This window comes from Furipterus horrens, unplaced genomic scaffold (assembly GCF_987537825.1).
Source record: "Furipterus horrens unplaced genomic scaffold, mFurHor1.1.pri manual_scaffold_2, whole genome shotgun sequence".
Lineage (NCBI taxonomy): Eukaryota > Metazoa > Chordata > Mammalia > Chiroptera > Furipteridae > Furipterus > Furipterus horrens.
The window spans coordinates 4,618,049-4,639,958 of record NW_028327172.1 but is presented as its reverse complement, the minus strand read 5'-3'; the positions used below and the strand labels follow the sequence as shown (position 1 = coordinate 4,639,958).

General features: G+C 52.7%; 1 protein-coding gene across 1 annotated transcript in view; it reads left to right on the top strand.

The window, feature by feature from the left end:
• The first annotated feature begins 2,019 nt into the window (after positions 1 to 2,019).
• Positions 2,020 to 21,910, top strand: part of DPP3 (dipeptidyl peptidase 3) — a 29,795-nt gene continuing 9,904 nt past the window's right edge. Inside the window, exons 1-15 of the mRNA XM_090258081.1 lie at positions 2,020 to 2,294; positions 8,711 to 8,800; positions 9,304 to 9,441; positions 9,995 to 10,069; positions 10,606 to 10,699; positions 13,095 to 13,225; positions 13,338 to 13,468; positions 13,541 to 13,599; positions 15,257 to 15,451; positions 15,650 to 15,762; positions 16,116 to 16,208; positions 17,730 to 17,792; positions 17,891 to 18,015; positions 18,139 to 18,259; positions 19,317 to 19,496. Coding sequence (XP_090114207.1) covers positions 2,025 to 2,294; positions 8,711 to 8,800; positions 9,304 to 9,441; positions 9,995 to 10,069; positions 10,606 to 10,699; positions 13,095 to 13,225; positions 13,338 to 13,468; positions 13,541 to 13,599; positions 15,257 to 15,451; positions 15,650 to 15,762; positions 16,116 to 16,208; positions 17,730 to 17,792; positions 17,891 to 18,015; positions 18,139 to 18,259; positions 19,317 to 19,496 — 1,878 coding nt within the window. The 5' untranslated portion in view covers positions 2,020 to 2,024. The remainder of the gene's footprint in view (positions 2,295 to 8,710; positions 8,801 to 9,303; positions 9,442 to 9,994; positions 10,070 to 10,605; positions 10,700 to 13,094; positions 13,226 to 13,337; positions 13,469 to 13,540; positions 13,600 to 15,256; positions 15,452 to 15,649; positions 15,763 to 16,115; positions 16,209 to 17,729; positions 17,793 to 17,890; positions 18,016 to 18,138; positions 18,260 to 19,316; positions 19,497 to 21,910) is intronic.

Below are 21,910 nucleotides of genomic sequence, written 5' to 3'. Positions count from 1 at the left end.
AGGTCCCGGGTGGGCCCCAAGCACTCTCCCACGCCGTGCCCCACCCTGCAGTGAGGCCATCCAGACTCGAAAGGGTGGGTCTCAGGCCGGCGTCCGCCCTGGGCAGCCTTTCTGGGTTGCAGGCGTCTTTCTCATCCACCAGGCGCCCTGACAAGCACCAAGAAACTGCCAGGCCCCTCGCCCCCTTGTGCTGAAAACTGAGGCTCAGATGTTTAGCAGCTGCCGCTGCCCACCCTCCCAGCCCTTGGTGAGTCGGTGGTGGTGCAGGCACCGGTGGGACTATCTCAGCCCCGGCAGCAACACGTTCATCTGCAGCCTGGATGCCCTGCAAGCAGGTCGCCAAAGAATCTCCACCCATGGTCCCCGAACCCAGAGAAGGGGGAGCCACTTCACTCCCATCATTTAGATTCCCACCTGCAAAACTGAGACCCGGAACTGGGAAAAATCCCAAAGGACAGCGGAGGTCGGTGCTGTGGTGAGGGGAAGGGGGAGGGAAATCCCTGGCGTTCCTACTAGTGACACCCACTCAGCCCCGCCCGGCCTAGGGGGATCCTGTCAGCCGGGTCTGTGAGCACTAGGCCGCGCCGCCAGGCCCTCCTTGGAGGTTCCTGCTTCTCCGGCAGCACCGCCTGCGCCTGCGGACAAAAGGCCAAGGCCGCAGGGGCCAGCCCCCGAGCGACCCCGTAGCTCCGGGAGGCGGGGAGCGAGTGGGCCGGCGGAGCTCGCCTCGACACTTCTATTGGTTGAAGCCCACGCCCTTCTGGGCCCGAGGCGCGACAATTGGCCGACGGGGGCGGAGTTAGCGGAGCCCCAATGAATGGGGGGGAGCCGGAAGCAGGAAGTGAGTTTGCGATCGGAGCAACTACCACAGGTGAGGCTCGGCGCCCGGGTTTCGGGTCACAATGTGTCATCCTTGGGGGACAGGGTGAATCTGGACCGAGTGCAAGATCATTTCCTTTCTGCCCCCCATCCAGTACCCCTTCTAAAGTCATCGCGACCCCGAGGCCGAGGAACGCTCTGGGCAGCAAGGAGTTAACACCCTTTTCAGAACCCGGGGGGTTGTTTTGGGGGCGGAGCATCGGGAGTGGTGGGGGATGCCGGAAACACAGGAAACACGTTACCAGTTTGGAAGGACAGAGTGGAGAATTTCCTGGGTTGGGAGACCCCCTGAGTCCCCACGGGCTGTGAGACGTTCCTAAGTTGCTTGGTCTCGCTAAGCCTCAGCCCCCCTATCTGTAAAGTGAGTTTTCTTCCAGCCCTGCACTTCTGTGGCTCTGGAGCTCCCCAGGCCGAGCCCAGGGAGCGGGCAGGAGGATGCGGGGCCGATTGATGGTGGGACAGATTCTGGGAGCAGCGAGAAGGAAAGAGCACAAAGAAAATCATGTCCTGCTATAGGGACATTACGCGTCTGGTGACCTTATCTAATTTGGACACCCGTCTGCGGAGGCTGGGGTTGTTATCACCCCCGTTTTGTAGAGGCGGAAACTGAGGCGTAGAGGAGTGAAACAGTTGATTTGAGGAGTGTGGGGCTGAGCCAGGATTGCAACTTGGGTAGCCTGAGATTCTGTCCTTGTGAACACAATGGTGAGTGGACTTGAAGAACCTGCAGGAGAATTTTGAAGAGAAGGCTAGGTCAGAAGGAGGGAAGAGCCAGAGAGGGACCTGGGCTGGGAGTCTAGAAACACAAGTCTGCTTCCCACCCTTCCCTTGTGTTATTAGGCAAAGCCCCTAGCCTCTCTGGGCCTCAGTTTCCCCATCTGTAAGACTAGGTAGTTGGATTCAGTCTTTAAAGTTGAGGGGTTACAGGTCAAATATGGCCCACCAGTGCAGTTTGTAATCTCCTTGGGTGAGTCACCTAGACTCTGAGCCTCAGTTAACATATCTGGTGAATGGGTGCAATGGTGTTTCTTTCCTTACGGGCTCGAGGGAGGATTAAATGAGATCATGAAAGTGCAGAGCCAGGTGTGCAGTTGATGGGGGTAAATGATGGGCTCTGACGATGGTGGTGGTTCTCAGCAGGGCCCATGGCGGACACCCAGTACATCCTGCCCAATGACATCGGCGTGTCTAGCCTGGACTGCCGTGAGGCCTTCCGCCTGCTGTCCCCCACAGAGCGCCTCTATGCCCATCACCTGTCCCGCGCCTCCTGGTATGGGGGCCTGGCTGTGCTGCTGCAGACCTCTCCGGAGGCCCCTTACATCTATGCCTTGCTCAGCCGCCTCTTCCGTGCCCAGGATCCCGACCAGCTGCACCAGCAAGCCCTGGCTGAAGGTCTTACCGAGGAGGAGTATCAGGTCAGTTCTTTTAGGCCAGCCTGCATTTCATAAATGGTTAATGGATGTGAGGAACCAGGAAGCAGGGGTACAAAGGTCTCTTTTTGGATTAGACCCAGAATTACGAATACTGAAACCTCCCTTTCTGCAGCTTCATTCTTTTCATCTGTGAAATATTTATGAGAATAGTCTATACATCGTAAGAGTTGTGGTGACCTGACTCCAAGATCAAGAGTGGCTGCTGTGATTATTTTATAACAAGGGCTGTGAGTAACAGAAAGAGCCGGAGAGTCAGAGATGATAGAGGAATGAGCCCAGGGTAGGAACCAGGAGATCTGTGTCCGGACCAGGTCTTCCTTTACCATGTTTTGTGTTCCTGGGCAGAACACTCTTCCTGTCCCCTGGTTTTTGTTTGTGTGTCTGCCGGCCATGTGATAGAGAAATGCATTCTTAAGTATTGCAACAGTGCAGAAAGGCATTCAGCAAAATGCCAAGGCCGCTCATTCTCAAGGCCCTTCCCAGAAGTAACCGCTGGGGATGGCGGGGTGGACAGCTTTTCCAACCCTCCGTATTACGTGCTTCCACGCGTACATGCATACATGTATCTGTTCCTTATTTTCTCTTTTACACAAATGAGATTTTCTCCATGTTCTTCTGAGACCTGCGTTTTTTCACTGAACACCATGTCTTGGAAAACGTCCATGGGGTACATATTAACTCCACCTTCTTCTTTTTTTTTTTTTATTAGCTGCAAAGCATTCCGCAGCACTGCTCACTGTAGTCCATAGAACCTTTTCTTTATGCTGGACATTTAATTGTTCCTGGTTCTTATAAATAGTACCACAGTGAGCATACTTGTGCACATGTATGAGTAGGATCTACTTCTAGAAGTAGAATTGCGAGTCAAAGGCTCTCTCTACATTTCCCATTGATTGGTGCTGTTAAATCATCTTCTGAAAAGCTTTGCCAAGACTATATGAGACTATGCCTGTTCTTCTGTATGTAAAATAAAGGGATTGGAATGCTTATCTCTGAGCTGAGGCCCAGGCTGTTTCTTCTATCTTTTTTGAACTTTGCATAATCATATCCCATCTCTAGGCCTTGATTTACTCATTAAAAGAGCTAAAACCTGGGGAAATGCTTGTAAATGGAAAAGTGCTACCCACGTATTACTATTTTTAGTGGGATGCCTTTGTTTGTAAGTAGCAGAAACCCACCTCAAATTGGCTTAAATGGAAAAGAAAATTGTGACTTCCAGTTTCTGGCCTGGCACGTAAGGAGCTTAGAAGTCACCAATCTGTCCTAACAGCAAGTCAAAAGCTGAACAAACTAAAAATTAACAGTTCTTCTTAGGTCATTAAGAGACGTGAGGTCACAGGGGAAAGTGTTGTCTTCCAAACCGGAGAGACACAGGCAAGTACAGAGATTCCAACTTTCCAGGATGGGGAGTCACGAACAGGAACCTCCACTACAGCCAGTGCTGGGGTGACAAGCCTGAGCTGTGATTAACGACTTGCTACGGACTCTGGAGGGACCCCCTCACAGCGGGGCCCCCACACTTCTGAGGATATTACCTCCAGGTGCCTGACCTGGTTTTCCCAACGAATTTCAGAGGTAAAGCCCCTCTACGCTCCGCAAGAGGAGGAGAGAAGGAACCATTTTTGAAACGCGCTAGGACATTCTGTTTTTAACATGGTCTTCCCTCAGGAGAAACTATTTAACCAGAACCTATGGTAGGCCTTTATCCAGAACAAAACTGACCTGAGGAAAGGGAAATACAGAACTCCAGTCCACTCTAGCCATCCTGTCCCATCTAAAGGGGAGGCAGGGACATGGGACTGAGAGGCACACATGACGTTCTCAGTCCAGAGGCAAAGACTCCGTAAAAGACTGAGACCTGGCCAGTGGGACCATAGAAAACTTCCTCTGCCCCCAGACCTTACCCCCACATTACTGAAGGCCTATTTACAGCAGTTCCTTTTATCCACTACTTCATGTCTGGCTATCAAGAAAAAAGCTACAAAATATACTAATGGCAGAAAACATGGTTTGAAAAGACCAGAGCAGACATCAGAACCAGACTCATATATGGCAGGAATGTTGGACTTCCCGGACCAGGAATTAAAACAACTGTGATGAATACGTTAAGGGCTCTAATGGATAAAGCAGACAGTGTGAAAGCTTAGATGGGCCATGTAAGCGGAGATGGAAATTCTAAGAAAGAACCCAAAACGCCAAAAGTCAAAAACACTAAAAGAATGAAGAATGCCTTTGAGGGGCTTATTAGGAGACTAAACTCAGCCGAGGAAAGAATCTCTTTGAGTTGGAGGATATTTCAATAATAGAAACCTCCAAAACTGAAAAGCAAGGCGAAAAAAGATGGGGAAAACAGAACAGGGTGTTTAAGAAGAGCGGAACAACTGTAAGAGGTGTAACATACGTATAACGGGAATCCCAGAAGGAGAAGAGAAGAAGGACCAGAAAAAAACTCTGAAACAATAATGACCGAGGAGGGTGGTGCCAGTGGACACGCTTTGCAGGAAATGTTAGACGTCCTGTAGAGCGAAGAGAACGCTGTAGGTCAGAAACTCATGTCTGTGTGGGGGTGCAGGAAGAGCATTGGGGAAGGAATAAGCAAAGGCAAAAGAAAAGCTTGTTTTTCTCACTCTTAATTGATCGAAGACATAACAGTTTATTCAAAATAAATAGCAACAATGTGTTCAATTCTATGTGTATATAAATAAAACGGATGCTGTGTACAAGTGAGATAAATGACAGCGATGACACTGGGGAAGGGAGGCAGGAATTAGGCCTTTTTTTTTTTTTCTTCTTCTTTTTAATAAGGTACTCCTGCTACCCATGAAACAGTACAGTGTTCTTTGAAAGTGGACTTGGATTCATTGTAAATGTGTATTGCAAACTCTAGAGCAGCCATTAAAAAAGTAAACAAGGAAATACAGCCGGTATGCTAAGAAAGGAGAGAAAACGGGATATAAAAGGCTCAGTTAAAAAATCGCAAAAGGCAGGAAAAGAAGGGAAGACAAAAACAGGAACCGAGAGCAAGGACAAGAAATAGAAAACAATAACAGACATGGGAGGCATTAACCCAACTGCACTAGGGGTCACTTGGAATGTCAGTGGTTTAAATGTGCCAGTTAAAGACATTGTCAGAGGGGATCAAAGCAGCAAGACCCAGCTCTTTGTTATCTACAGGAGACCCACTTTAAATCTGAAGACACATATAGATTAAAAGGGATGGAGAAATGGATCCCACACTAACACTAATCAGAAGAAAGTGGGTAGCTCTATTAACTTTGGAAAGAACAAACCTAAGAGCCTGGAAAGTTATCAGGGATGAAGAATGGCGTTACAAAGTCATAAAAGGGTCTGTTCTCCAAGAAGATGTAATAGTCTTCAACGTGTTGTGTCTGACAAGAGAGCATCAAAATACGTGAGGCCAAGCCCTGGCTGCTGTGGCTCAGTAGATTGAGCATCGGCCTGCGAGCCAAGTGTCGCTGGTTCGATTCCCAGTCAGGGCACATTACTAGGTTGCATGTCAGGTCCCCATTTCGGGGCATGAGTGAGAGGCATCCACACTGAAAAAAAAAAAAATACGTGAGGCCAAAACTGATGGAACTGCGAGGAGAAATAGATGGATCCACTGTTATAGTGAGAGATATTAACACCCCTCTGTCAGAAACAGGTGCAGCAGGCAGAAAATCAGTAAGGACACAGCTGAACTCAACAGTCTACTGAATATGAAAGACATCTATAGGCTACTTCACCCAATATCAGAGTACACATCCTTTCTCAAGGGACATTCACCAAGACAGACCACACTCTGGGCCATAAAGAGAATTGCCGCCTTCTATACCAGCAATCAATACGGAGAATTTCAAATTAAAAACAAAACCATTTGCAATATAAAAATGGAGAATACTTTCTTATAAATTCAAAAAATATGTACAAGACCTATATGAAGAAAACGACAAAACTGATGAAACGTAGCAAAGGACTAAATAAATGAAAAGATATTCCATGTTCATGGATAGGAAGACTCAATATCATCAAGATGTCATTTCTTTCCTACTTGATTTATAGCAATTCCAGTCAAAACCCCAGCAACTTATTCTGTGGTATCAACAAATTGAAACTCAAGTCTATATGGAGAGGCAAAGGACCCAGAAGGGCCAACACTATAGTGAAGGAGAAGAACCAAGTTGGAGCATTGGTACCGCTCAACTTCAAGACTGATTTTCTGCCTGCTGCGTCTGTCTATTTCTTTTTCTTTTTCTTTTTAAAGAAGATTTTATTTATTTACTATTAGAGGGGAAGGGCAGGAGAAAGAAAGAGAGAAAATCATTAATGTGTCAGAGATTTGGTTGCTTCTCGCACGCCCCCAACTGGGGACCTGGCCCACAACCCAGGCACGTGCCCTGGCTGGGAATTGATTTGGTGACCTCTCAGTTTGCAGGCTGGCCCTCAATCCACTGAGCCACACGAGCCAGAGTTGTATATTTCTGATAGAGGGGTGTTAATATCTGTAACTGTAATAGTGGATCCATCTATTTCTCCTTTAAGTTCTATTGGTTTTTTTTTAAGGATATTTTATTGATTATGCTTTTAAAGTTGTCCCAATTTCTTTTCCTTTTGCTCCCCTCTGCCTAGTACCTACCTTCTGTCCAGCAATACCCCCCTGCCTTAGTCCATGTCCATGGGTCGTGCATATAAGTTCTTTGGCTTCACCCTTTCCTGTGTTATTCTTAACTTACCCCTGTCTATTTTGTACCAACCAATTATGCTTCTTAGTCCCTGCACCGTTTCCCCTTTTCTCCCCCTGCCCCCTCCCAGCTGATAACCCTCCAAATGATCCCCATATACCTATGATTCTGTTCCTATTCTAGGTATTTGCTTACTTTGTTTTTGTTTTTATTTTTTAGGTTCTGTTGTTGATAGCTGTGAGTTTGTTGTCATTTTAATGATCATAGTTTTGATCCTCTTTTTCTTAAATGTGTCCCTTTAATATTTCATTTAATAAGGGCTTGGTGATGATGAACACCTTTAGCTTTACCTTGTCTGGGAAGCACTTCATCTGATAGATACAGAGTAATGTATCTATCGCACATAGGGGATGTTTGTTATATGTCTGTCCAAACCCACAGCTGCGTACAACACCGAGAGTGGACCCTAATGTAAACTATGGTCTCTGAGTGACAGGGATGTGTTGGTGCAGGCGCATCCACCGTAACAAATGTCCCGCTCTGGTGGGGGACGTTACTAATGAGGAAGAGGGCATGAGTGGGGGACGGGGATACGTGGCAAACCTCTGTACCTGCTATTTTTCTGTGAAACTAAAACTGCTCTAAAAAATAAAGTCTAAATTGAGCCAGAGGCATGTAAACAAGGAACAGACTAACAGTTACCAGGGGGGAGGGAGGTGAGAAGGGGGGCTAAGTAGGGGAAGCGTTTAGTACAGGAACTGGTATAAATGACCCATGGACATGCACAACGAGGTGGGGATTGACAGTGGGAGAAGGGGTGGGCTGGGGGGGGGAGCAATGGGGGAAAAAGTGGGACAACTGTAATAGAAAAACAATAAATAAATAAATCAAAAAAATTTTTTAAGTCTATTTTATATAAGAGTTATTGGCTCACATAATGGAAAAGTGCAGGGCTAGGGGAGCCTTCAGGCACGGCTAGATTCAGGGGCTTGGCGGTACCGTTGGGATACAGTCTTCATCTTCCCACTTCGATTTCGCTCCTGACTCCAGCAGGCAAGCTCCAGGGACTCCAGGCTTGATGATCCCTGGGATGAAACAGGCTCTTTGCAGCTGAGAAATTGCCTGGGTCGGGAGGGCTCTATTTTACTGGCCAGCGGGCATGTGTGCCCACCTCTGCAGCGGGGGAAGGGAGATCCTCCTCCTGCCCCCACCCCCACAGCCCAAAGGAAGATGGGACTTTTTGTTGCCAGAGGAAGGGAGACTAGATTTGGGGCCAGCAAAAGCCATAGAGTACGTGTGGCCGATACCCCTCTAGCCCTAACATTTGATGCTTCCGGCGCCAGCTGCCTGCCAGGCTGGGAGCAGAAGACAACAAGCCTTCTGCACTAGGAGGCGGTGTTTGAAGTGGGCCTTAAAGGTCGTCGTATTGGGTGGCCGCAGGTGGCTGAGAGGCTGGTGGGTGTAGTGGGAGCAAAGGTGGATGGGTGCGTGGATGTGTTTCGGTGCTGCTGAGTCCAGTCTGGTGGGACAGTGGGTGTGTGAAGATTGGCCTGTGAAATGTGTTCGGGCTAGACAGGGGCCTCCCAGGATCCGGGTCCTGCCCCCAGATTTCCCAGCCTCGCCCATACTGGTTCCCCTGGGTGTTGACATCTCAGGAGGGAACCTCCCTGGGGTGGGGAGGTTGTGTCGCCAGGTGCTAATGCTCACCTCCCCCAGGCGTTCCTGGTCTATGCTGCGGGGGTCTACTCCAACATGGGCAACTACAAGTCCTTCGGCGACACCAAGTTTGTCCCCAACCTACCCAAGGTGAGCTGAGGGAGGGCTGGGGAAGGCGGGGGTTTGGGGGCCCTGAGTGGAGCCTTGGCCCCGTCACTGCCTCGCTGGGTGCTGTACCTCCTCCTGACGGTGCTGGCCCAAGGGGCGGGCAAGGGGGGGATGGGCACGTGCTCTGGGAACCGTTAGGTGCTTGCAGAAATGCAACCTCTTGGTCATCACTGGGGACAGTAGAGGTGTCTGGGCACGGGGAGTCCCTCCCGGGGACTGTGGGGCTCATGCCAACCTGGGGCTGAGGCAGCTGTCACACCAGGGCTCCCAGCCGTTACTGGACACACAAGCTGCCTGGCCGTCTTACAGAAATGCAGCTTCTGATCGCAAGATCTGCGGTAGGGCCCAAGGTTCGACATTTTTCAGGCAATGCGGATGCTGCTGGTCCATTGGTTGCTGGAAGGACTTTAGATTGTGGGGTAAGAGTTTATTTCAGAGGCAGGTTTGGGCTGTGTGGCCAGGCCAGTGGACCCCTTTCCCTGCAGGAGAAGCTGGAACGAGTGATCCTGGAAAGTAAGGCCGCCCAGCAGCACCCAGAAGAAGTCAGGCGCCTATGGCAGACCTGCGGGGAGCTCATGTTCTCCCTGGAGCCGAGGCTTCGCCACCTCGGGCTGGGGAACGAGGTAAGGCTCCCAGCCCCACAGGAGTGGAGGGCGTCCTTGGAGGCCCCCTGGTGTGGTACGGAGAGAAGGGGCCTGATGGGGAGGCAGCAGGCTCGGCCTTACACTCCTGAGGCAAAGCTGCGCCCACGGAGGGCCTCAGTTTTGCCATCTGTAAAATGGGAAGCCCGGTGGATGGCATGCTTTCTGATACCCTGGACTGCTGTGTGCAGAAGGACGGAAGGGGAGGACAGCTGAGAGCTGGAGGGGGCTGTGGAGGGAAGGAAGTGGGGGGTGGTACAGGCTTCCTGCCTCTGGAGGCTGCTTGGGAGCTGCGGGGGTGAGCGACAGCGAGCCTTAGTGTTGGGCTGGCCTGTGAGGCTGCAGCAGAGCTGCCGGGGGCTGGAGGTGGGCCTCCATCTCCTCTGTTTGTTGTTCGTGTTACACACTTTTCCCCTGGAAAAAGATGGAGGGGGTTGGGGGAGGCTGCTGAGAGGAGGCGCAGGAGGCCTGGGGCTGGAGAGGGTGTGTCAGACCTCAGCAGCTTCCTCCTTGCCACCTGCCCCTTTCCCCACAGGGCATCACCACCTATTTCTCTGGGGATTGTACCATGGAAGATGCCAAACTGGCCCAAGACTTTCTGGACTCACAGGTTTGGGAAACTTGGGGCAGTGGTTTGATGGGGCTCCCTTGCCACTGGTACCCACTCCTGGGTCTCACCTTGGGTCCTTGAGATGGAGAAGACTTGGGGATCATTGTCTGAAAGTCAGCCTATCTCCCCACCCCGTCCCAGGCCAAAGGGCCTCAGGACAGGCAAAGGAGGAAGGTCAGAGCCGCTGGGGAGGCAGGTGTGGGGTGCACCTCCCCGCTCAGCTCCCCGGCAGCCATGTGACCAGCTTCTTGGTCTGTGAAATGGGGCCTGCCATGTGTAGCCCTGGGTTAGCTGAGGTGACACGGTGCCTGGCACAGTCATGTCAGTGCTTAGTAGAAGTTAATGCTCAGTGGACCGAACAGAGCAGAGTCTGTCCCGGCTCCCTCCCCTCCCAGCCGATTCAGACAGGTCCCCCGGAGACCCCAGCGTGCTTTGGCTCTGTATCTTCTCCTTGGCGTGGCCTGTTTTCCCACCCCCTCCTGCACAGCTCTCTCTGGACTTTCTCTCCCCCAAACCCCTGCTCTGGTCTTTTCCAGAACCTCAGTGCCTATAATACACGGCTCTTCAAGGAGGTCGACCAGGATGGGAAGCCCCGCTATGAGGTGCGGCTGGCTTCCGTGCTTGGCACAGGTAAGCTCCTTTCTATAGTCTGTATGGGAATGATGAACTTACAACCCTGCTTCCTAAATACCTCTCAAAGTACCCTCAGGAGAAAGCCCAAATCCACCTCTTAGGGCTTTGTGGTGCAGAACTCTTTGGTTACAAGCGAAGAAATCTATTTCAAGTTTGCCTAAACCAAAAAGGGACTTTACCGACTGGGGTAATGAAGAAGCCCAGAGTAGGAGGGCTTCAGGCACAGCTGGGTCCAGCTGCTCAGACCGTAGTCGCAGAAAATGTCTCTCTCTGTCTCTTGGCTGAGTTCTCTTTGGCTTCATTCACCGCAGGTTACTCTCACGCAGGGCCTGATAGTCTCCAGTCTGGCCATTTCAGCAGAAGAAGGGTCCTTTTCTCTCAGAAGTTTCTTCATAAGGTCTGAGAGTGGCTATAGTTTATCTATTTTAGGTCCCATATTTATCTGTGAACCAATCAGGTCTCTGATAGGTTGAATGTGGTCCTGAGCCTACCTTAGAGCCAGGCAACGAGGTCAGCTCCTCTCACCACCTGAACTGGAGGTGGTAGTGCTGGGGCTTCTCGAAGGAAAATTGGGGTCTGTTTCCAGATGAGGGGGAAATGGATACAATATGGACAGAAATGTCCAGACCCCTCTGAGGACCTTTGCAATCTGGCCCTCGTGTCCCTACCCACCTACAGCTTCCCAGCTCCCAGCCTCCCACTTAAACTCTGCTGCGAGTCATGCTCAGCGGCTTCCAATTCCCTGAAAATCCCTTGTTCTCACATATCTCTCCAGGCCTCTGCGTAGTCTGTTCCCCCCTTACTGCCTGAAATGTCCTCCTGGCCCTGTGGATGTTCCCTTGAGGAGATCTGCTCATCCTTTAGGCCATGATTGGATGTCAGTTTCTCTAGGACCTTTCCCTGTCTCCCCATAGCTGAGGCCGGCCCTTCTCCCTTCCCATCAACACACCTAGTAATGTCTCAGTTATTTTTCTGTTTCCTTTACTTGACTGCAGGCCCCTAGAGAGTAGGGCCTGACTGTGTGTTTCATTCACCGGTGTGTCCTGGTGGCTAGGATACTTGGTGTAGGAATAAATGATGATGGGCGGGGAACTGCACTCTTGGTAGAGGGAACAGTGAGAGCCAGAGCAGAGTGGTGGGAAAGTTTAGGAATTAGCAAGTAGTTTGATTTGACTAGAGAAAAGAATACTGGGGTCAAGGGGTAGGAACAGGTCAGGCCAGAATATAAGCTGGGCCTGTGCTTATAGGATGCAGTATATAGGACAGTGGTTACGAATGTGGCTTGGGAGTCAGGCTGCTTGAGTGTATGAGCTATCTATTGCTGTGTAACAAACATCCCCCAAATGTAGCGATATAAATGACCTTTTCCTGCTCACAGCCTCTCAGGGTCAGGAACTCGGATGGGGTATCATGGGAACTGCTTGCCCTGGTTGATGATGACTGAGGCCTCAGCTGGGAAGACTTGAAGGCTGGGGGTACTTGACAGCGGGGGGCTGGCATCCTCTGCAGGTTTCCTCACTCACATGGCCAGCGCTAAATCCTGGCCGTCCGCCGGCTGGGGTCCCAGCGGGGGCTGTCAACCAAAACACCTCACGTGGTTTCTTCGTGTTACTTACAGTGGCTGGGTACAAAAGGGACTCAGCAGTCACATGTGTCACTTCTGCTATAGTCACAAGCCTCCCCATCAAGAGGAGGGTATATATATATATATACACACATATATGTATAAACCTAGAAGTATATTTTATTGATCAGAGGCAACAAACAACATACAACAGTGTACGAGTATCCCATTGCTTCTGTAACAAGTCACCATACGTTTAGTGGCATAAACAACATAAACTTATCCTGTTCTAGTTCTGGAGGCCCAAAGGTTCCTTCCGTCTTTCAGCTTCCAGAGGCCGCCTGCATTCCTTGGCTCGTGACCCTTCCTCGGGCTCTCCAACTTCTTCCTTCTCTTTAACACATGTACTTCCCATTCACCCTCTTGTCTCCCCGGAAGGACGGTTGTCCTACATTTTGGGTATGGCTGTCTTTTTAAAATACAGTGTGCCACGCTGGTTTTGAATCCTGCTCCTCGACCTGCAGCCTGTGTGACCTTAGAAAACATAATCAGCCTCTTGGTGCCTTAGTTTCCCCAGCTGTAAGACGGGGGCAGCAACGTCCATCTTCCCCCAGAACTGCTGCAAGACCTAACCGAGCTGCCACACGTAAAGCGCTTTAGAACATTCCACGTTGCATCGCATGTATATATTTGAAGATGGAAGTTAATACTGATTTCTGCAGGCAGTGGGCGGCCTTGGAAGAGCTTAGCATAAGAGTGCCACGGCGAGAGGCCTGCTGGGGTGTCTTACACTCACCTTTTCCCTGAGTGATCCCCTTTTTCCCTCAGAGTCTGCTCTAGACTCTGAAATGACTTCCAAGCTGAAGAGCTACGAATTCCAGGGGAGCCACTTCCAGGTGACCCGGGGGGACTACGCGCCCATCCTGCAGAAGGTGGTGGAGCACCTGGAGAAAGCCAAGGTAGGGCTGGCTGGGGGGTTGAGCTGTGCGGGTGCCCGGCCCCTCTGGGCAGCAGAGGGTGGTAGGGGCTGGATGGGTGGCCGGAGGCTGACCAAGCCCTGCTCACCCCCAGATGTATGCAGCCAACAGCCACCAGGAGCAGATGCTGGTCCGGTACATAGAAAGCTTCACCCAGGGCTCCATCGAAGCCCACAAGAGGGGCTCTCGCTTCTGGATCCAGGACAAAGGCCCCATTGTGGAGAGGTGAGGGGCCCAGCCTTCACTCCCCTCCCCCTCCCCCCACCCCTCTTCCATTTCTGCCCTTCTCTCCCCCAGTTACATCGGGTTCATCGAGAGCTACCGAGACCCCTTTGGTTCCCGTGGAGAGTTCGAAGGTAACTTCTGGAAGGTGGGGGGCCAGATTGGAAACCTTTTCCCTGTGACGTCTGAGGGGCCTCGCCTTTCCCCTTGGCAGTACTGATGATAATAACACCTGCCAGTGTTGAAGATGTACCACGTAGTGGGCACTTGCCTATATGAGCTCATTTAGACCATTATCCTGTGAGGATTTCGCTCCTCACTTCACACAGGTGGGAACTGAGGCACAGTAGGTGGGTGGCCCAACGCAGGTGCCTTGGCCCTGAGCCACTTGGTGCTGCCCCTCGTGTCTGTCCGCACAGAGGCCCTACCTGTTCCCAGCCCAGCTTTCCTACTCACCGGCTGCGTGACCTTGGGCGAATTAACCCCACCTCTGAGCACTAGTCACTCCCTTCCGGGTGTAGGGGAGTCAGATGTTATGTGCACACTGCTCAGCGCAGTGCCAGGCACATAAAAGGGCTTAGCGACTGGGAGCATAGCTGCGAACTTGACTTGCCTGCTGTCATCCCACGGCAGGTGGCAGGCTGCCTCGCCCCCCACGCTCACACCTGCCACAGGACCCATCTGTGCAAGGCAGGGCATCCAGTGTGAAGATTTCGAATCGTCTCTGCCACGCTCCTGAACATAGTCTCTGGAGCATCCAACTGCCAGGAGCCAGAGAGTTTAACCTGTGAGGAGAGAGAGAAAAGCCCCTGCAGCCCACGAGGGGCTTGGATCTGAGCCCATAGGTCCAGGCCCAGGGACAAGGTGTAAGGAAACAGGGAGGCCAGGGGCCTGAGAACGGGGACAGACTCCTGCCCAGGTCCTGATACGGCAGGGCTGCTCTGAGGGCTGAGACCCCAGCACCTCCTCAGCAGCCTTGAGCTCAGAGGTACCTCCCCCATATTTTATATAACACATTGTGGTTATTAAGAAAAGTAGTCCATGTCCGTAGTTAAAATCTTTTTAAATACAGGAAAAAAATCACTTGTGATTGCACCTACCCCAAGATGCAAATTTGGAATATACTTTTTGTCTTTTGTTTTTATATAGAGCTATCATGTTTAAAAACAAATACGTGTGTGTGTGTGTGTAACTTAAAAATCCACACTTGTTGCAAGTCACTGGAATAGCAGCAGAGTCGGCAGGATAAAGTGTGACCGTCCCCTTTCCTACCTTCCGTGACCACTCGGTTCACAGCTGGTGGGAGGCTGCTGAGCAGAAGGGCTGGGACAGAACCTGTTAGATTTAATGCAGTTCGCGTTCCTGGCTCAGAGCAGCGTTTCCAAAGTCACCCTCCACCGAACGTGCTTTCTGTGACGGCCACGCAGCCGGATGCGCTCGCCTCGCGGGACTGTGCGCAGTGGCCCCCACAGACAGTGTTCCTTGTTGCTCCTGCAGTCCCTTCCACTGGGAATCATCTCTCTCCACTCTCCTCCCCGCAAAACCCCTAAGGCTCCATCTCAGATGCTACCCAGCGAAGCCCTCCTCCCCGGTTCCAGCCAACCCCCGCAGTGACCTCCCTGAAGGCGGGGCCCAGCCCTGGGTCCCTGCTGCCCCCCGTGGCCAGCACAGGGTCGTGGCACAGGGCGGGCCTGCCCAGCAAGCATGAGGATTGTGGGGGGACAGGCGGTGAGCAGGGTGTAGGACCCCTCTCGAGCCCTGCCGGCCCACAGCCCCCTCTCTCCTCTGCAGGCTTCGTGGCCATGGTGAATAAGGCCATGAGTGCCAAGTTTGAGCGGCTGGTGGCCAGTGCGGAGCAGCTGCTGAAGGAGCTGCCCTGGCCGCCCGCCTTCGAGAAGGACAAGTTCCTCACCCCAGACTTCACCTCCCTGGACGTTCTCACCTTCGCCGGCTCCGGCATTCCCGCCGGCATCAACATCCCCAACTGTGAGCCTCCTCAGGCCCAGCCACTGGAGCCATGACGATACCCCCCAAACCCCGAGGAGCCTCCCCCTCCACATACTCACCTGGCCACAAACTGCCCTGTTCAAGTCACCGTCCCAGCCTGTTACTCTGGCCTAAACTCCTTGCCGGCGTCCTTTGACCTTTGACCTTTCTCCCTGGTCCCCTCGCTGCCCTTTCCAGATGATGACTTGAGGCAGACAGAAGGCTTTAAGAATGTGTCTCTGGGCAACGTGCTGGCTGTGGCCTATGCCACACAGCGGGAGAAGCTCACCTTCCTGGAGGAGGATGACAAGGTGGGCACTGGCAGCTCGAGGGACAGGGACAGGCCTGGCCTGACCTCCGCCGACCCAGGAAGGCAGATGACCCAGTGCAGGGCCAGGGAAAGAGCACGGCTTCCGTCCTGGCCCTGCCACTTCTCGGCCATGTGACCTTATGACATCGGAGCCTGTCTCCTCACCTGTCAAAAGGGGGAGGCAGTCCCTCCCGGGTTGTTGCAGGGATGAGTTGGGCCATGGGGTCTGTGCCCAGTGTGGAGCCTGGGGTATTGTAGGCCTTCACCAAAAATGTTTCATGACGGGCCCTCGGCTGGGCAGGCTGTGTGGCCGTGGTGGGACAGTGGGCAGTGTGGGTCTGATTGTCTCGGCAGGACCTGTACATCCGCTGGAAGGGGCCCTCCTTCGATGTGCAGGTGGGGCTGCACGAGCTGCTGGGCCATGGCAGTGGCAAGCTCTTCGTGCAGGTAAGGACATGGCCGGTGGACCCCGGTGCCCAGGCCTACAGCTCCCCTCCCCCATGATCTGCCCTTGGAGTCGGGGGGAGCTGCTCCAGTCTCTGCCTTCGAGGGCTTTAGGTCAGGTGGCAAATGTGGCCCACTAAGCAGCAAAGTCCCTGTCTCACCCTCTCCCAAGATGTCCCAGAAGCTCTGATGATTGAATGGGACCTGCAGGACAGTTCAGCTGAGTCCCCCCAGCCCAGAATCTCCCACACAGGAGGAATCGCTGGGCTCATGCCAAGGAAGCGGGCTCTGAGGGTGTGACTCAGGCAGCCCTGGGGACAAAGAGGCTGGTAGTCCTGAGGCTGCCACACTCTCTGTCTTTGTACTACCGTCCCAGGAGCTTGTACCTTTTCAGGTATCATCGGGAGCCACGTCTTCCTAGAAAAGCTCTTCCTACCAGCTGACCCGAGTTGCTGGAACCCCTCCGACACCCACGAGGGAAAACGGGAAAGACAGACAGGCTTTCTCACAAGCTGAGGAGTGCCCAGCACAGAGCTGCAGAGATGAGCCGCCTGCAGGGGGACAGGGCGAGGGCCTCTGAGGCAGCGCTGGGTCTGCTTCCTGCAGGCGGGACTGCCCCACTGAGCGGGGAAGGAAGGACTGGAGCTGGGCCCTGGGAGCTGGGCCTGGGGGTCAGGAGGATTCAGAGAGCAGCTGGTGAGGGTAGCAGCCTGGGGTCAGGCCTTGCCCAGGCTTTGAAGTAACAAGGAAATAGGGATAAATGTGGCCACTCTGTGGCCTTGGCTAAGTCGGTTCCCCTCACTGAGCCTCAGTTGACCCATCTGTAAAATGGGGTTCCTGATCCCTACTGTATAGGCTGTTCTGAGGCATCATAGCAAAGCTCTGGGCAAAAGAGGCCCTTAGCAATGTGTGTTCTCATCAGGAAATGTGTGCACCGGGGTGTGTGCTCTGATTCTGCGTTGGGGGTCTTAGTTTCCCCCGCTGTGAATTGGGCGAACACTAGAAACTTCCTTGGAGGGTGGTTGTGAGGATTAGATGAATGACGCGTGAAAGATGCTTAGCACATAGACAGGACGGTGAGGGGGATGCTTGTTCAAGGGAGCTAAGCCTGTGTAGGAGCCTCTGCCAGCACAGGGACTGGGCTGGGAGCCGGGGGGAGGGGCAGCCAGGCTCTCTGGCCCTCCCATGGGGACATCTCTGGCAGATGCCTGGAGATACTGGGTCCAGGTCCTCACGTGGCTTTGGGCAAGTCCCTCCCCTCTCTGGCCTTTAGCGTCACTGTGCGGTGGGGCAGTGGCCCTGGTTCTTCTGCCTCCTGGGGGCTCCGAGAGGACAGCTGGTGTCACAGGACTCAGGGCTGGGGGTAGCAGTACGTCCTTGGACCTGCTGCTCCCGCGGTCCGCTCATAGCTCCCCTGGCGCCTTCCCGAGCCACTCGTCAGACCCCCGAGCCTGGGCCTGGCGGCCTGGCCCCGGGCCAGGGCTCCCTTTCCTCACTCACCACGTGTCAATGACCCTCCTGCAGGATGAGAAGGGCGCGTTCAACTTTGATCAGAAGACAGTGGTCAACCCAGAGACAGGGGAGCAGGTGAGGGCGGCCCCAGCAGAGCCCCAGGGTGCTGGGAGGGTGGGCATGGGTGGGGTGCTGGCCTCTCCTAACCCTGTTTCCTGGGCCTCCCCTCCCAGATTCAGAGCTGGTACCGGAGCGGGGAGACCTGGGACAGCAAGTTCAGTACCATCGCCTCCAGCTATGAAGAGTGCCGGGCGGAGAGCGTGGGCCTCTACCTCTGCCTGCACCCCCAAGTGCTGGAGTGAGAGCCGCGGCGGCAGGCGTGGGGGCGGGTCTCTTTGGGCGGAGGGGTGCGGCAGGGAGGGCAGGGTCCGGGTAGTCTCGGGTCCCCCCCGCCACCTCCCTCCCCTTCTCTCTCCCCCAGGATCTTTGGCTTTGAGGGAGCTGATGCGGAGGATGTGATATACGTCAACTGGCTCAACATGGTTCGGGCCGGGCTGCTGGCTCTGGAGTTCTACACCCCTGAGGCCTCCAACTGGAGACAGGTGGGGCCCCGGGGACCTCAGGAGTGGGGAGGTCCAGGATTCTGGGTACAGGGCTGGGACAGCCTATGAGGCGCATGACCTGGATTTCCCCTCAGACTTCACTGCGCACGGGGACAAGTCATGTCCCTGTTGCGAGCTTCAGTGCGTCTGTGGAATGGACGTAGTCTCCCACCACCCTCTGAGGGCCAATCAAATGGAGGCTTTCACTTTGGTTCCTCATGGGTGACTTGCGTGGGACTCACTTCTGTGCCACGCACAGTTCTAAGCGCCTTACGTGAATAAACTCATTGGTTCCCAGGGGCAGCCCCAGGGGGTAGGTACTGTTGTTCGCCTCATTTTAGAGATGAGGAAATGGAGGCACAAAGAGATTAAATATCCTGCTGGGGAGGAGCAGAGCCGGGATTCACACCCAAGCGGTGCGCCTCCAGGGCCGTCAGGCTGGGTGGCCGGGTTATGAGATGTTCTTTGGAAACAGGGTAAGCAATAGGAATGCTTTAAGGACGCAATTATAGCATCAAAAACACACATTTTAGAGTCAGGGAACTTGGGTCTGAGTCCTTGCTCTCCCTTAACAGCTTTGTGACCCTGAGCAAGTCACTCTACCTCTCTGGGCCTCTGTTTCGTCCTCTGTAAACTGGGATAATGCTGCCCTCTTCGTCCCTCTGTCGAATGCAAACAAGATTGTGGAGGAGGACGTGCCGGGTGTCCTCATGGCAAGGCTACCTGGGGATAACAGCTGTCATGAGGGCCAAGTTTAGAGCAGCAGGTGGCATATGTGTGTCAAGGGGTCCTGCCTGGAAATGGCCTTGCTGCCTTCCAGGGCAGCCTGCACTCCCTTATGAGCAGAGGAAGGAAGGGGCATTTGAGGGACGAGGAACCGGCAGAAAAGAAGAGAATAAAACAGTAAGAATAATTGACAATTAATAAGCACACACTATATATCAGGCCTCCAGTGCCCACTTCAGCAGCACGTATGTATACCATACATCGGGCCTTGGGCCAAACACTTAATACATCTTAGAGCTGAAAATGACTCCTTTCTCCCCGGCCCCTGCAGGCCCACATGCAGGCCCGGTTTGTGATCCTGAGGGTCTTGCTGGAAGCTGGCGAGGGACTCGTTACCGTCACTCCCACCACAGGCTCCGATGGACGCCCTGATGCCCGGGTTCACCTTGACCGCAGCAAGATCCGGTCAGTGGGCAAGCCCGCCCTGGAGCGGTTCCTACGGAGACTACAGGTAGGCAGAGGCCTGTTGCCTCGGGGGGTCCCTCCAGCCTTACTTACCCTATTTCCCCACCATCTGATTTATGGTTTCATTCATTCAGTCAGTCAGTCGTTCTGTGAGTCTATATACCAAATGTTATTTACCATATGCCAGGCACTGAGAATAAGCTATGAGCAGTTTCTCATGTGGTGGTGACGGAAGGTAGACAACAGACATGTAAACAATACGTGAATAAGATAATTTCAGGTCATGACAAGAACTGTAAAGGTAATAAAACTGGATGATGTGAGATCGTGGGGGGTGGACATTGAGATTGCAGAGCCTCCTTAGCCTGGGTGATCTCAGAAGACTTCTTGGAGGACGTGACATTTCAGTGCCAAGAAGCTCTGAAAGCAGAAGAAACAGAAAGCACAAAGGCTGGTCTGAGGATTAGAATGAGCTCGGTGGGCTGAGGGACAGAAGGAGGCCTAGCGCTTGCCGAGTGCAGGAGGAAAGGACAGCTGTCCGCACAGCACTGCCTTCCTCTCAGGTAGGGATGCTTGGAGTCAGGTGACCTTTAGGATTCCGGTACCAGTACGCACCAGCCTCGTAACTGGGGCAATGCACTTCTCACCAGGCCCCACTTGTCTCATTTGCCCAGTGGGAGGCATCCCCTGCCTCACTTGGCAGGAATTAAATGAAACAACATCCCTGTGGAACTGATCAAATTAGAAGGTCATGTTTTCCATGTCAGCGTGATGTTAAGTGGGACCCATGGACAGCCTCATGAACATCACCCAGGAGCTGGTTAGAAGTGCAGAGTATTGGGTCCCCCCACCCCCCCTAGATCACCTGACTGAGAGCAGGGTCCCGGGCTCCGCACGTTTACTCGCCTGCCCGGTGCCTCTGACACTGAGTGAAAAGTTCGAGAACCACTGATGAGTCATTCTTGACTGTGTAGCACGTTCCGCTGGCATTTCAACCTGCAGAAGGCCCGTCCTTCGATTCAGCAAATATCTCTATGGTTACACTCCCACCTATTTCCAGAAAGGATTTAAGGTATTTTTCCATAAAAGATATGTTTGACCATTAAAGTAAAATAAAATTAGAAGTTAAAAATCATTAGATGCAGAATGCAATGTGGTGTCTTGAGTTAGATTCTGGGATAGAAAAAGGACAGTAATAGGACAACCAGTAGAATCTAAATAAAGTCTAGAGTTTAACAGTCAAGTGTCAATTTTGTAAGATGTTAACAACAGGGGAAACAGGGTGGGGGCACGCGGGGACCCTCTGCACTATCTTTGCAACTTTTCTGTATATCCAAACTTACTCCAAGAGTTTACTAATAATAATAACAAGTCACGCCCTGACCAGTGTGGCTCCTGCAAAGGGAAAGGTCGCTGGTTTGATTCCCAGTCAGAGCACAGGCCTGGGTTGTGTGTTCAGTCCCGGTCAGGGCGTGAACAAGAGGCAACTCATTGATATTTCTCACATCGACGTTTCCCTCCCTCTCTTTCTTCCTCCCTTCCCCTCTCTCTAAAAATAAATAAATAAAATCTTTAAAAATAATAATAATAATAATAATAATGTCAGTAGACAAAGGCATCAAATCTGCCGACCCCGAGGCCATTTCTGACCTGTGCTGGGGTTCTGCATGAGCACAGTGTTCCGCTGGAGAGACTGAACCAGCTGGGTCTCTGTCACAAATCAGTCATTCAGGAGAATGGACCGTGTCCCCAGCACCAGTTTTACAGAAAATACGGACTGTGGAAGCATTTGGGTGTGGCTGTTTCTTTCATCAGACCCTAGAAAAAGCCAAGAGCATGGCAAGAGGACAGCGAGCGGGGCCGATGAAGGCATTTCTACGGGGAAAGGCTTCAGCCCGGGTCGCAAACATTGTCACGGTTTCAGCCCACCCTGTGTTGTCACTGCACCAGGGGAGGCATCAGTCTGTACTTCTGGCTTCTTGGAGGGCCTGGCACCTGTGGGCTTCACTCACACGTGAACGGTGCTGTGAGCAGCAGCCGCCGCATCTGCACGCTTGGACATCTGGACATGGTGTGACTCGCCGGTTTGCCGGGTCCACTCCCTGTTACCTGTACCTGCCTTGGTCAGGTTCGTGGTACCTCCTGGCTCCCACTGGTGTCCTAGCTGCCAGCTCGACAGTTAAAGCTTCTGGGGTCTAACATGCCGGCTTGATGAAGGTGTGTTCAGCACTTTCTCAGTGTTGTTACAGGGAAGAGAGAAGGGTGAGTCATTCTCTTTAACTGTTCCTAGGAGTCCCCAAGTGGTGGGTCTAAGAGGTGCAGGCTTACCTTGACGGAGCCCCAGGAGTAGTCCTACTTTGTACCCTGCAACTTGGCAGAAGAAATAAGGATCAACCTGCAAGATGTTAGGTGTTCAGAAAAGAATCAAATGGACCTCCGGGAACAAGTTATATACGTAAT